The sequence below is a fragment of the Geotrypetes seraphini genome, chromosome 4 (assembly GCF_902459505.1).
Source record: "Geotrypetes seraphini chromosome 4, aGeoSer1.1, whole genome shotgun sequence".
NCBI lineage: Eukaryota > Metazoa > Chordata > Amphibia > Gymnophiona > Dermophiidae > Geotrypetes > Geotrypetes seraphini.
In genome coordinates this window covers 196,830,409-196,845,397 of record NC_047087.1, presented here as the reverse complement: position 1 = coordinate 196,845,397, position 14,989 = coordinate 196,830,409, and the positions used below count along the sequence as shown (strand labels likewise).

The following is a 14,989-nucleotide window of genomic DNA, read 5'->3' as shown; positions in this document are numbered from 1 at the left end:
AGATCTATGGTGAGGCCCCACCTGGAATACCGTGTGCAATTCTGGAGGCCACACTATTGCAAGGATGTGCTGAGATTGGAGTCGGTTCAGAGAATGGCCACCCGGATGGTCTCGGGACTCAAAGATCTCCCATACGAAGAACGGTTAGACAAACTGCAGCTATACTTGCTCGAGGAGCGCAGAGAGAGGGGGGATATGATCGAGACGTTCAAGTATCTCACGGGCCGCATCGAAGCGGAAGAAGATATCTTCTTTTTCAAGGGACCCACGGCAACAAGAGGGCATCCGTGGAAAATCAGAGGCGGGAAACTACGAGGTGACACCAGGAAATTCTTTTTCACTGAAAGGGTGGTTGATCGTTGGAATAGTCTTCCACTGCAGGTGATTGAGGCCAGCAGCGTGCCTGATTTTAAGGCCAAATGGGATCGACACGTGGGTTCTATTCGCTAAGCAAAGGTAGGGGAGGGTCATTAGGGTGGGCAGACTAGATGGGCCGTGGCCCTTATCTGCCATCTATTTCTATGTTTCTATGAATAAGTTAAATATTGCAGTACTGGGGCTTGTATGGATGCGACGGGGACGGGGGCGGAGACAGTAGTTGCGAGAATGGGGACAAGGCGGAGACAGTGGTTGTGGGGATGGGGTGGGGACCGTGGTCAAGGGGATGGGGCAGTGACAGGGACGTGGTCGCGGGAACAGAGCAGTGATGTGGACAAATTTTTTCCCCGTGTCATTCTCTAGTTGTCACCTCAATTGGCCTCATTATAGGACCATCCCTGTATATACATACGTATGGCAGCAGCATGCACAAATTTGAAGGAAGCATGTTCAGGGCATGGTTTGAGCAGACCTTTAAAATATACATGTGCTTTGTATTTCAAAAAGGCAATGTATTTATATCTTGAAAAATTTGCCCATCAGCATTTACACCAGTGTCAAGTCACGAATAATTGTCAGCTAACTTCTCATGTGACTGAAGACTTGGGAAGAGAGGTTTAGGGGGAATTAATGCATGCATCTGTAAGATTAAAAAAACACCCAAAATTGCAGAGGTTTGCGTTCTGGAGTGCAGTTCCTTAATTGGCTCATGTGCAAGCAGCTTTGCAAAATTCACCATATATGTGCACATGTAAGTGACAACGCATAAAGAGATATCGATAACAATTTTCAATTTATTTTGGAGTTATTTTCAGACTTTTTTTCCCCCAATTTTAGACATTTTTTTCCAGTCAATATAAATTTGGTTAATAATGTTTTCTAAATGTTAGAGCTTTTTAATAGTATGTGCAAATCAGCTTTACCTGCATTAGTTCATAGGTTAATGCTAATTAAATAAATTGTGCCCACACTAAGAGCCCCTTTTACAAAGCTTGGTAGCAATTCTCCTGAGGCAAAGCCCGTAGGAACTGAATGGGCTTCGGTGCATTTACATTGGGAGAATTGCTCCAGCGGCTTTGTTTAAGAGCTCTAAATATTTTAAGGTGCATGAATGAGTCAAATGTGAACGAACGAACATATATCCCTATGCACTTCTTATCCACGTAAATAATCCTATTTACACATGCATATATGATGCTAATTTGTTTTTGAATGCAGCTTTTTGTAAATGCCTTCCTCTACTCTACGTGATGTCTAATACACGTTTTCTGTAGCATTATACATTCATAAATGAAAACTCTATTTCCTTTGAGCCTTTTGTAAAATACTATCACAGTTGCAAGCATTAAAACATTAATTTTCTGACCCTGATGCCATATACAAAATTGGGCTTCACACCTCCAGTTTACTTCCTACCATGATATGTGATGGCCACTTGAATCAAGACCATCTCTGTAAGCATTGCTCTTTGTTTTTAAAATTCTTGTTCAATCTTTACTGTTAAGTCTTCTTGATTACTGTAATATCATCTACTTGTCGAACACCAAGAAAAATATGGCCAGACTCAAACTGATACAGAATACTGTGGTCAGACTAATTTTATTTATTCAATTTTTTAGCCCGTCCTCCCAAAGGAGCCCAGAACGGGTTACAAAGTACATCCATAATAATCCAGACAGAACAGAGATGACATAATTTACATAAATTACAATATAGACATGATAATAAAACATATGCACTAAGGGCTCCTTTTATTAAGCTGCGATAGCGTTTTTAGCACGCGCTGAATTGCCGCGCGTGCTAAACCCTCGCTACACTTCTAGAACTAACGCCAGCTCAATGCTGGCATTAAAGTTTAGCGCGCGGGGCAATGTAGATCGCACTATTCCATGCGCTAAAGCCCTAACGCGGCTTAGTAAAAGGAGCCCTAAATGACCTTGAGCTCTGGCACTGCTGAGGAGCAAACCCAAACTAATTTCCTGATAGTACCGAAATCCAGTTAAAATTATTATCTGGCAAAGTAATACTAAGGTTATATAGTATGAGTAAACTCATCGTCCAGTGAATCACTCAGATTACTGCCAGTGAAAAAAAAAAAAAAAAAGATATTCAGGAGAAAACTGAAAACCTACCTATTTGACAAATTCCTTTCCAATTAATGACCATGCACTCTCTCCAACTATGTTCCAATTCTCCTGCATTATGTAACCCTCTTACACAATGTAACCCGGCATTATGTAACCTTCCTGCAACTATGCACCCCCACCCTTGAACTTTGTATCCTTGTTCCTCTGAAATAATATAACCTTCTTCACCCTTATATTGTAAATTTCCCCAAGCTGTTATATGGGCCTCTTATCCTGTAAATCGCCTTGAATCTGTACTGGAAAAGAGTGATTAAGAAATCCACACACACCGAAGGCTCTTCCTGTCCTCCGAGCTCACTGGATCCAGAGGCTAACATCAGAATTAACAGTGCAAAGTAATTTCAGAGTCCAAGTGACTTTCCCTCTTTATTATCCTAGATGGCAACAAGGAGAACAGTTTCCAGCTGACTCCAGAGGGAAAGTTGACGGTGCTGAAAAATTTAGACCGAGAAAAGGAATCTTACTATTCTGTTATCGTCAAAGCCTCCAGTAACCAGAATTGGACAGCCCCTCGGAGTCAGAGGTCCAGACTGCAGACCTTTAATCCCAGCACAGACTCCACCTTGCAAGAAGTACGAATATTTCTAGATGATATCAACGACCAGCCCCCACGGTTCACTAAGTCTGAATACACTGCAGGTAGGCCATGGAAATATCTCATAATGGGTTAGAGACTCTAGATAGGGTTAGCAGATGTCTGGATTTACCTAGGCATGGCCTCTTTTTAGAGGACATGTCCAGGCGTCTGGACGGTTTTTCAAAACCCGGCACTTTGTCTGAGTTTTGAAAAGCTTCCAGCTCGGGACCGCATCGGGAAGGCATCTATGCATGTGTGGATGCAACGGTGTGACATCAAACGCATGCATGCATGCGTGTGACATCATCGCGCCACACCTGCGTACGCACAGATGCCCTCCCAACACAGCTCTGAGCACAAGAACAGGTCGAGGAGGCTGGGGTGGAACAGGGCAGGGCTGGATGGAACTGGGCGGGCCTGGGGACAGGGCCATGGGTCCAGATTTTACAATACTAAAATATGGTATCCCTAACTCTAGGGAATAGGCCAACTAAAGCAGTGGTCTCCAACATTTGGCCCCCACAGTCCATTTTTGTGGCCATCCTATCCAGTGACACCTCCCATTGCTGTTTATGGGTAGAAAAAAGGTCCTGTGAAGCTCCGCTGGGTCACTTGTACCTGCAAGGTCACATTGACGCGTATGCTGCATGCACACACACGCAAATGCCAGTCAACTCACCTCTGTCTGTGTGCATGTGCGTATGTGCGTCAACACAGACAGAGGCAGACACAGGCAACCCAGCGGAGCTTCACGGGGCCTTTTCTCTATCCACGGAAGTGGCAAAATCTCTCCTACAGCTCAGCCCTGAAAATCTAAGCACAGTAGAATTGCAGGTTTAATGGTTGCTGGTGAACATCTACCATTTTAATATTGGCTTGATAGGTTTGAAAGGTTCTGTGTTTTATTCGACTTTGATGAATCGCTTATTGAGTTTTACTAAGCGAGATACAAAAATTGATAAAATATAAACATATATTTTTACACACAATTTAAAATAATGGGGTAGACAATTGGACATACAGATCAACTAATACAAAAGGTGAGAGGGAATAGAACTACAATTAAGTGTTTTTAAAGTTCAGAGGAGAGACATATATGGTAAAAAATAAAAACCCAAAAAACAATAGGATGGAGAAAAAGCAAGAAAAAAAGTGCAATTATAGAAAGGATTTTTATATAAGAACCGAACGTAGTGGTTCCGTTGTGTGCACTCTCATCGCTTGTGCTTACCTGCATGACGTTGCACTGTTGTATTGCGGTATGCATGTAGAATCAAAATTAGTGTTTAAAATTACATTTATAAGCTGAAAATCTTTTGTGGGCCCCCAGAGCTTTCTCGTATCCACTTTGCAGCCCTTTACATGTAAAAGGTTGGAAACCACTGAACTAAAATGAGTAAGAACCAAAATGCTTATGGAAATAATTATTTTCTTTTTTAAAATCTTTATTAAATTTTCAGTCTAAAAACAGTGCACAAAGACAAGTAATTTGAAAAACAGCACTTAGATCCATCCATAAATATATGAGAAACCATTTTCTTCTTTTTTTAAAAAAAATTATTTATTCATTTTTAAAACTACAATTGTGCACAATAGATGATACATTTACATAAAATATAAACAATATAGCACAATAAACTTAATAGAAATAATGACAAACCTTCAAACCATTTTCACCCCCCTCCCACCCACCCTGATTCCAATGTATCCAAATAAGCCATACAACAATACCTACATACATGTAATTAATAAGCAAATCCTAATTTAATATCCCTCTCCCTCCCCTGGATGTGCAAATCAAACCAGAAATAGGGAAATAAACCATTTAATTAGAATTGATAAAATTGGTCAATGGACCCCACGTCAATTTAAACAACTTATTATTACCTGTTTGTTCAGAATTCATTTTCTTGTATTTATAACGCAAGCATAATGAATTCCACCAAAAGGTGAAATTTAATCTATCAAAATTCTTCCAATTTGTAGTCACCATTTGCATGGCTACCCCGGTATGGAAATAATTCTTAATATTGTATATACTCAAATATAATCCTAGCTTTTGAGGCCAAAATATGGCCCATAAATTGGAGTCTCAGTTTATATTTGAATCTTTTCCCTCTTACACCCTTCGCAGGCCTCTCCCTGGGCCTATCTTAAGCCCTGTTGGTCCAGTTGTGAGCCAGGGCAAGAGCGATCCTCCTATGTGCCTGCCCTATGCAGTCTCACTACTCAAAATGGCTGGTGTGAGTTCCCACATTGGTTGCTATGTTTATTTATCACCTTTTCATGAAGATATTCACCCAAAATGGTTACAATACATTGAATAGTAATCAGGTACAGTGGTACCTCGGAATCCAAATGCCCCAGAACTCGAATCACTTGGAATCCAAATCTTTTTTTGTAGTAAATTTTGTCTTGGAATCCGAACTCTGCTTTGGAATCTGAACGCCCTGCACATTGTATGTGTGTGTTTGTGCCCCAGAATCTGAATGCTGCTTTGGAATATTTGTTAATATTTTACCTTAGAATCCAGTGTATTTCCTGTTAAAATTTGAGTTTGTGGGACCCAGGAACGGATTAATCCAGTTTCTATTATTTTCAATGGGAAAAATTGTCTTGGAACTCGAACGCTTTGGAACTCGAACAGGGTTCTGGAACGGATTAAGTTCGGATTCCAAGGTATCACTGTACTCTTAAGTATTTCCCCTATCTGTCCCTGTAGGCTCACAATCTAACTGTGGTACCTGGGGAAATGGAGGGATTAAGGGACTTGTCCAGAATCATAAGGAGCAGGCTAGGATTGAACTCACAACCTCAGGGTGCTGAGATAGCAGTTTTGACCACAAGGTCATTCTTTCCCACAGTAACTTTGCAAGATTAGTGTGAGTTTGGTTTATATTCGAGCTAAACTTTTTTCTCTTTTTTGAGTGAAAAAGGTTACTTTTTATATTGGCTGAGTTTATATTTGGGTATATAGTGTGCTGTTAAAAAATGAAATGTACTGTTTTAGGCAGCATCAATAATATCATTTTAAAAACTAAATATGAATAGTGCTGGTTATATTAGTTTTGTTCATTTTTAAGTGACTAATGTTTCAGCATATAAATCCCTGTTAATTAAATAGCAGGATAATAAATAATTTTTAGATGGCTTCATCAAAAATTCCTTGGCAGACAAATTGGATCTTTGGAGTACCTGGTACTCTCCATCCTCAGGACCATAGCATCACAGGTTGTTTCTCCAAGTTTTATCACTATAGTTCTTATTTGGAATGTCTACTGTCTGCAGGGTGGGTTAGATTTTTTTGTGTACCAAGAACGGAGTTTAAATACTTCAAAGAAAAAAAGGTTGATTAAAAAAATTGTGTTTTTTAAAAAATATCTTTATTCATTTTGAAGCCAAAAATAAGTGCAACAATATTATACAATCATATTATACTAGAATAGCACCTAAATTCAATCATGACAAATACATATATCACCCCCCCCCATCTTCATATTCAAAAATTGCACTCAAATTAAAATTTATGTTTAAATATATTTATTGATTTTTAAATCATATAATCAAGAATTATCTTGTACAGAAAGCAAATTAGCAATTCTACATAGAGCAAGAAACATTCCAATAACATTTAAATCATGTATAAACTAAAATGCTCAAGTCCTCAAATTTGGATCCAAGATTTCTTAGCGAAAACAAAAGAAAAAGAATTGAACAAAATGTACACTCTCATTTAATCAAATTAAAATTTAAGAATATTTTCCAGCCCCCCCCTCCCACCCACCCACCCTGGACGTGCATGATCAAGGGCCAAATTCAACAATCACTCTTTATAAAATTTTGTCAATGGCTCCCAAATATCCATAAACTTCTTATAATGCCCCTGTTGTATAGCCGTAATACGTTCCATTTTAAAGACGTGACATAGAGACTCCCACCAAAAGGTATAGGGGTCCTTTTATCAAGCTGCGGTAGGGGTTTAACGCGCATTAAACCGCCTGCTGCGCTAGCCGCTAATGCCTGTATTGAGCAGGCGTTAGTTTTTTTAGCTGGCCGCGGGGGTTAGCGCGTGATAAAATGTCCAACGCGCTAACCCCGCTAGCGCGGCTTGATAAAAGGACCCCATAGTTTAACTGATCCCAGTTGTCTGGCAACCCCTGTCATAATACAGAGAAGTTTGTTATTGTGAGATGATATTTAACTTTTAGCTCTCATTAAAGTGCCAAATAGCACAGTGCCATATGTTAGTGCCACTGGATTTTCCAGTACTTTGTTCACCTGATCCCAAATGGATCTCCAAAATTGAAGTATCAAGGGACAATAGTATAATAGATGATCTAACGTCCAAGGTTCAAGATGAGAGTGCCAGCATCTATTATTTGTAGTTTGAAAATTTAGCTTTCTTGAATGTCTTTTGCTGGCACAGAAGTTGGAGTGTTTAGAATTTTGTTCTAAACCTCATGGAGACTCTATTAATTATTTTCTGTTATTCCTCGAATCAAACAGGAGTGGCAACCGATGCTAAGGTGGGTTCAGAGCTAATCAAAGTGGTAGCAGTGGATGCAGACATAGGAAACAACAGCCTGGTCTTCTATAGCATCCTTGATATATTCTATATTAAACAGCATTCCAACGACTCAGAGGAAGTGAAAAATATCTTTGTCGTAGGTGAGAATTCTATGTGTTTTTCTCTTATATCTTTCCTTTGCTTAGACAAATACAGTATTTATGAATGGTTCAAAAAGGTTATGCTCAACTTCATTTATTACATAGACTGAAACCTCTCCTGACAACTTATGACTTCAGAATGGTAGTACAATCGTTTCTGAGTAGGCTAGACTACTGTAATTCATTGTTTCTGGGGTTAGCCAAAACTAAGCTGTGAGAACATCTCACATTACTCCTGTATTAAAAAGTCTACGCTGATTACCAATCGAAAAGAGGATTAATTGTAAACTATTATCTTTGGTGCATCAAACGTTGCATCAAACAGTATCATATTGGTTTCAGTGTCTCTGGGAGATGTACAGACCCGCTAAAGCCTTGTGATCAGTTAGTAGCATGAAGTTAGTATGTCAATCAACTATGAATATAAGATATGGGTCTACAAAAATGAAAATGTATATGATTGCTGGGATGTCCTTATGGAATAACTTATCTGGTCATAGCATTCCATAAACATAGGAGAGAATCACATACATTGTTTAATTTTCCATTTGCTCAAGGTTGTAAGAGCAAGAATCCTTGAAACATACACTAGCATTTCAGGCTATGACAGGGAATTTAGGCCAATGTTGCGTAGTGCTTGCTCTTACATGCACTTTAGAATTCAATTGAAAACTCATCTTTTTTCAAAATATTTAGCGAACTAATTTAAATCATCCTTAGGTTATGTTAGTTTTAATCTTTTGTTCACTGCATTGAACTTACAGTTATGCAGTTTATAAGTACGATGTTATGTTATGTTATAATATTATGTGTAGAGTATCCTATTTTTTTAAAAAAACTGCTTAAAACTAAGCAATTCATTGATGCTTACTTATGATACTGTATGACAATCATTCCTTTTAAATCATTCCTTTCCCTTTGCTGTAATTGATGAGTACTTGTTGAAAGTATTGTTAAGGGCATTTTTCTTATGCCATTAGCTATATGTGTGACAATTTGGATTATTGTGTTTCAGTGTATGTGTATTTTTATGCTTTTATGGATGTTACTTTGGAAACCGCTGAGATTTATGGCAGCATAAAATTTTTAAAAATAAATACTCACTTCTAAATGACTACTCACACAGAAACACCTTAAGCTAGAGCAGGGGTGCCCAACACGTCGATCGCGATCGACCGGTCGATCGGGAAGGCAACGCCAGTCGATCTCGTGTTGCCGTTCCAATCGGCCGGCCGATCAGCCTTCCTCTCCCCAAGGTTCCCCACCGGAATCTCCCCAAGGTTCCCCACGCACACTCATTCTTGCTGCGCCCTTCCTGCCTGACTGCGTCTTCCGACTGGGGGATGAAGTCACTTCCTTCGGGAGAAGGCAGGAGGGAGGTCTAGGGAAGTCACGACCCTTGAGAGCTGAGCGCCGGCTGCCCCTGGTGGAATTGACAAGCCAGACTGGAGAAAGGCGGTCGGGAGCAGGAGGTGCTCTGCCCAAAAATGCCGGAGCTGCTGCTGCTGCTCTGACGTCTTGAGCCTGAAAATGTGAAGTTGAGTGTCCTGCTAAAAAGAGACTGGAACGGCTCTCATGGAAGACTGGCTTTTTTTCTTTTCTTTTCCTCGGCCCTGGGGATCCAGAGATTTGGGCCTACAGAAGCCTAACGCTGACCAGCATTCCTCTCCCCGACATCAATTCTTACATCGGAGAGGAATTTCTGGGCCAGCCAATCGCTGCCTGGCTGGCCCGGAACTTCCTCTCCGACATCAGAATTGAAGGGGAGCAGAATGCTGGTCAGTGCAAGGCTTCTGCATGCAGAGCTTGGGGGCCTGTTCCCCGGTGGCGACGGCAAACCTAGTGGCTTGGGGGAGGGCAGGGAGAAAGAAACAAAGGGGGCAAGCAGGGAGACAGAAAGAAAGTGGGCATGGAGAGAGAGAGAGAAAGAAAGAACAGGAGGCAGGGAGAAAGAAAGAAAAAGTTGGGGGAGAGAATGAGGTATGGAAGAGAGAAAGCATATAGGAGGCTGAAAGAAGGAGTGGGCTGAAATCAGAAGATGTCAGAAGAAGTGCAGCCAGAGTGAAGTGAGAAGAAGTCAGAAGAAGAAAGTGCAACCAGAGTCTCATGAAATCATCAAACAAAAGTAGGAAAAATGATTTTATTTTCAATTTAGTGATCAAAATGTGTCTGTTTTGAGAATTTATATCTGCTGTCTATATTTTGCACTATGGCTCCCTTTTACTAAACCACAATAGCGGTTTTTAGCGCAGGGAGCCTATGAGCGTCGAGAGCAGCGTGGGGCATTCAGCGCAACTCCCTGCGCTAAAAACTGCTATGTGGTTTAGTAAAAAGGGAGGGGCTATATTTGTCTATTTTTGTATGGTTGTTATTGAGATGACATTGCATAGAGTCATCTGCCTTGACCTCTTTGAAAAAAACCCGGAATATGAATGATAATTAACATTTTCTCTGCCTTTCAGTGTGCTTTGTGGGGGTTTTAAAATTTTTTTATTGTTGGTAGATCATTTTGACTTGGTCATTTTAAAAGTAGCTCGCAAGCCCAAAAAGTGTGGGCACCCCTGAGCTAGAGGTTCCTAAACATAACTCCAGCCCCTATCTTAAAATAGAGAATGAGCTTCCTCCCCAGTCCCCACCATGTATCTATTCCAGACGAGTCACCATTCTCTGATGGCCTATACAGATGAACTGTAACATCAGCATGTCCTGCAATTTCTTTTTGACCACACATGTTTTCATGACACTAAATGAAGATTTTTTTTTTTGATCCAAAGTTTGAAAATTGCTATCCTAAGCCAGTTCTTCAGGACTTGAGGTCTGCTGTCTCATCAATAGCAGCACAAAAACAAGGTAATCACAAAGTCAGCAATCTGCAACAAGATAATCACAGAGTCAACAATCTACTTCTAGCAGTAGGTGTCAAGGAACTCCAAAATGGTGAACACTAAAGGAATAGTGAAGATGAATAAGTGAGGCAGATTGGAGACTCCCAGAACGAAAATAAACTTCACTTAAGGTTCAATTACAGAATGGCACAAGAGCCCTTAAAGTATCCACATCGGTGATTGTTCTGTTTGGTGTCAGGTCAAAAGCACGCCGGGACAAAGGCGTGGCCAGACAATTGAGCGCAGCATATCCTAGAAGGCTAGGATATGAGCCCAAACAGAACGGTTCATAGACAAAGGCGCGAAAGACAAAAGCGCGCGCCGACAATTGAGCGCAGCGCCGCTCTAAATTACTGTTTTTAGCACTCCGACGGGGGTGTGGGGGGGAACCCCCCCACTTTACTTAATAGACATCGCACCGCGTTGTGGGGGGTGTGGGGTTAACCCCTCACATTTTACTGAAAACTTCACTTTTTCCCTGTTTTTAGGGAAAAAGTTCAGTTTACAGTAAAATGTGGAGGGTTACAACCCCCCAAGCCCCCCATAACGCCGGCGCGATGTCTATTAAGTAAACTGGGGGGGTTCCCCAACAAAAACCCCCGTCAGAGCCCCTAAAAAGTGTAATTTAGAGCGGCGCTGCGCTCAATTGTCGGCGCGCGCTTTTGTCTTTCGCACCGTTGTCTATGAACCGTTCTGTTTGGGCTCATATCCTAGCCTTCTGATTGAATATGGCTAGTGTGCTTACTGCTGTTTTAACTATTGTCTTTTTTCAAAATGTATAAATAAATAAAGACTGAAAACAGCACATATTTCATTTTTTACTTATTCTTTAATGCAGTGTCTCTAGCATGCCCCAACGGGACCCGTTTCGCTCACAAGGGCTTTTTCAAGGGTTCATAAAGGAGCTCTTTTCTCAGCGTCCTCTCAGCTCTGGGGCTAGGACTGCTCTGCAAATATTGTATGAGCAAAGCCCTCCACCGCTCTAGCGTGAGAGCTTCCGGGATTATCCAAAGTAAAAGAACAGATTTTGACTCCCATAAGAAATGCTAATTTTTGAAAGTCTTGCAAATCCTTGGGTACCGGGGCGACAACTGGGCACCTGGAAAATAAAATCATTGGAGTCAGTACACACCTCACCCGCCAAAGATCAGAAACATGTTGTAAAATCCTCTTCCAAAAGCAATGGACAATTGGACAAAAATAAAGCATGTGACCCAAGGTGGCTGTAGGATGCTTGCTTTTGGACAAACCGAATCCTGGCGGATGACTTTCCAAGTTTTACATAGTCGATGTAAGGGCAAGAACGGCAAGGGAGGACTCCGCCTTTGGATCCTCAGTGTTATGAGCCAGTGCAATGTTCCCATTCTAGATTTCTGGGACTGTTTTGTACATCCCGACCATACAGAATGACACACCTATTGTACTAGAAAAAGAGATTAGGTTCATAGCTTGCTAATATCTCTCCTAGTAGATAGGTGTGTCCTTCTGGAGCTCCACCCTGTCAGTTATTTCCTGTGCTTGTCTACTGTTGCAGTCAGAAAGTTTGAGTCCAAACTGAAATTTGGATGTCGGTTAGACCTTAAGGGGCTCATCATCGAAAGAGAAAAACATCCAAAAACTGGCCTAAGTCGGCACTTGGACGATCATAAGTCAAAAACATTCAACTGCCAAGTGCCGGGTTTTGGATGTATTTAAAAATGACCTATGCCTTCATAGTGCCGCTGAACGACCAAAGCTAAACGGGCGTTTCAGTAGGAGTGTCAAGGGCGGGAGTTGGGCAGGACGTGGGCCGGCTTAGACTTAGTCGTACAGCATGTATAACCAAAAGTTTTACAACAGAGCCTAGACGGAACAAAAAAACACCTAGTCACCAGATAAGCACTGAAAACACATAAATCAGACCCCCACACACTACCCCAGTGATCACCGACCCCCCCCAACCCCAGAAAAATCATAATCACACCTTTAAAATTCAGCCTCCAGACCATCATCACCTGGCAGCCTGGCATAGGAAAGCCTGGTGGTCCAGCACAGAGGCGGTTTAAGCCGTCATGGGGGTGGGGTAGGAACCCATGGAGAGGAGGACCCATGCCCATATACCCCTGTAATCACTGCATTGATATTGAAACATATGCACTCCCCTATACACCCCCAAAACCCTTTTTTACTAGCATATAAGTGACTCCTGCAGCCATAAGGGCTATTGTGGTGGTAGATAAGTGGGTCTAGGGGATTCTGGAGGTGGTTTGGGGGCTCACCCTGACCTATAAGGGAGCTGTAGTGAGATGATGACATGGCACCCTTTTTGTGAAGTTCACAGCAGTGCCCTGTAAGGTACCCCACTATTTAGGTGCCATGTCTGGGTGTTCAGTCCATCACTTTGCAGACCCCTCCCACATCCAACAGGGCTTGTTCTAGGCATTTTTGACTTGGATGAAAAAGTTGGACGAAAATGTGGTATAAAGATGGACGGTTTAGCAACTTGGACGATCAGATAGGCAGGACGTATAGTTAGACGATTTTCGAAACAAAAAAATTTTTGGACGTATTTTTCTAAAATGTTGTCCTAGGCTGTTTTTTACTTTGGACGACTTGTGACTTAGACGAAAACGGACTTAGACGTTCCTTTCAATTATGCCTCTCCATGGGTATAAAGAATAATCTATTGCTATAATATATTGGGGTAATACTTGAGCTCCATAAATGTTTCTGTTTAGCATGATTGTTATGATAGCAATGTTTAACATGTTTTATATTTCAGAGCAGAACAGAGTTGCAGTTTGGGGAGTTTCTCTTACCCCTCTTTCACAATGTTTCTATATTGGGCTACTGCCTGCTTTGGTACAAACTGAAGGGAGCAGCAGAGTCCTCTAGTGAATGAAGAGGGATTCAAAAGTTGGATTGAATTCCTTCGGCATGGCTTGTGAGCATGGTGATATTACCCGTCTGTCCAGAATGACACACCTATCTACTAGAAAAAATATTAGCAAGATAAGAACCTCATCTCTTTTAATTTTGCCATAGATTTATTTGTGAGATGTTATTATATCACAACCTAGAGTTTAGGCTGAATAAAGTTCATTTTTAGTGATAAAATCATGAAAATATTTACATAGGACAGAGATGCTATTTTCTATAGTTTACTTTTGTTATTTAATTGATTGCAGATAGCTGCTAAAATAAAGTGAACAAAAGGCAGGTTTATCATATTCTTGAGACTCATATGCAACCAATTCTCTTCTATGCTCGAACCACTAGATGTCTCTGTGACCTCACAAAGAAAGCAGGGTCAGTCTGACCAAAGCCTGTTAGAATGTCTTCCAAATGCTTTCCCAATGAGTTCTAAGGTTCAGTAGAAGGACTTCTGAATCTGTTAAATGTCCTCCATCCCATATTTTCCCCATTGTGGAAATGAAGTATGAAACATGTTAAATGATATCAAAAAGATAAAATACTTTATGTATACGAGTATGTTGTTTATTGTTAAAGCTCTTCCACTGATTTTTATTCTCAGACTCCATGAATAGTTGGTGATTTTGCATCCCTTCACTGCTGTTATCTGTGTTCATAGAAGGGTGGATGCCACGGATGCTCATATTTTTCAACAGAGCAATGCTGATGTTGTCTGAGGAGTTTAAAGTACATGTAGACCTGCAAAGTTTGTAGGCAAAATTTAAAAACATGGCTATTTTATAAGTAATTGAAAAGTTGATATAAGCAATTGTTTAGAGATTTTATTTTTAGTGGGGGATTTAGTGGGACATCATGATTTTATTTGAAATTGTAATTGTGCTCTGTCTGGCTGATATTCAGCCCATGGTGATCAGTAGATTTTGACAGCCACAGGCTGAATTAAGCCTGGATATTTAATGCCAGGTCATGTTGGGCACCAGCAGTGGATATCCAGGCCAGCACAGGATATCCTGGTAACTATTGCATATAAAGCCAGAACAGCCTTATTGCCGTCCAACTTTATCTGCCCACTTTCCCGGGTAGTGGACTGAATATTGCAACTAACTGTGTAAATCCCATCTTTGCCTGACTCTGGCCAGGATTCTCAAAAAGCCGCGTTAAAAAGCGACGGTCTCCTAATGCAGCCGTTTTGATACTGAATCTAAAAACCCGAGACATTCTTAAAAAATCACACATGCAAATGAGGTCAATGGACAGCAGTGAGGGCCCCTCCTATGGGGTGTCTGGGCCAATCAGAGCCTTAGGACCCTTCCCAATGCATCCGGGGGAGGGGCCTGAGGCTCTGATTGGCCCAATATGTTTAAGGCCGCTCCCATAGGAATGGGCATCTGTCCCGCTGCATCACAACACAGGGGCTTTCT

The 14,989-nt window shown here is 41.2% G+C and overlaps 1 protein-coding gene across 1 annotated transcript in view; it reads left to right on the top strand.

Annotated features, from left to right (window-relative positions):
- Nucleotides 1–14,989, top strand: part of CDH23 (cadherin related 23) — a 1,673,137-nt gene that overhangs the window by 1,581,452 nt on the left and 76,696 nt on the right. Inside the window, exons 58-59 of the mRNA XM_033942780.1 lie at nt 2,904–3,164; nt 7,609–7,770. Of these exons, the coding sequence (XP_033798671.1) occupies nt 2,904–3,164; nt 7,609–7,770 (423 nt within the window). The remainder of the gene's footprint in view (nt 1–2,903; nt 3,165–7,608; nt 7,771–14,989) is intronic.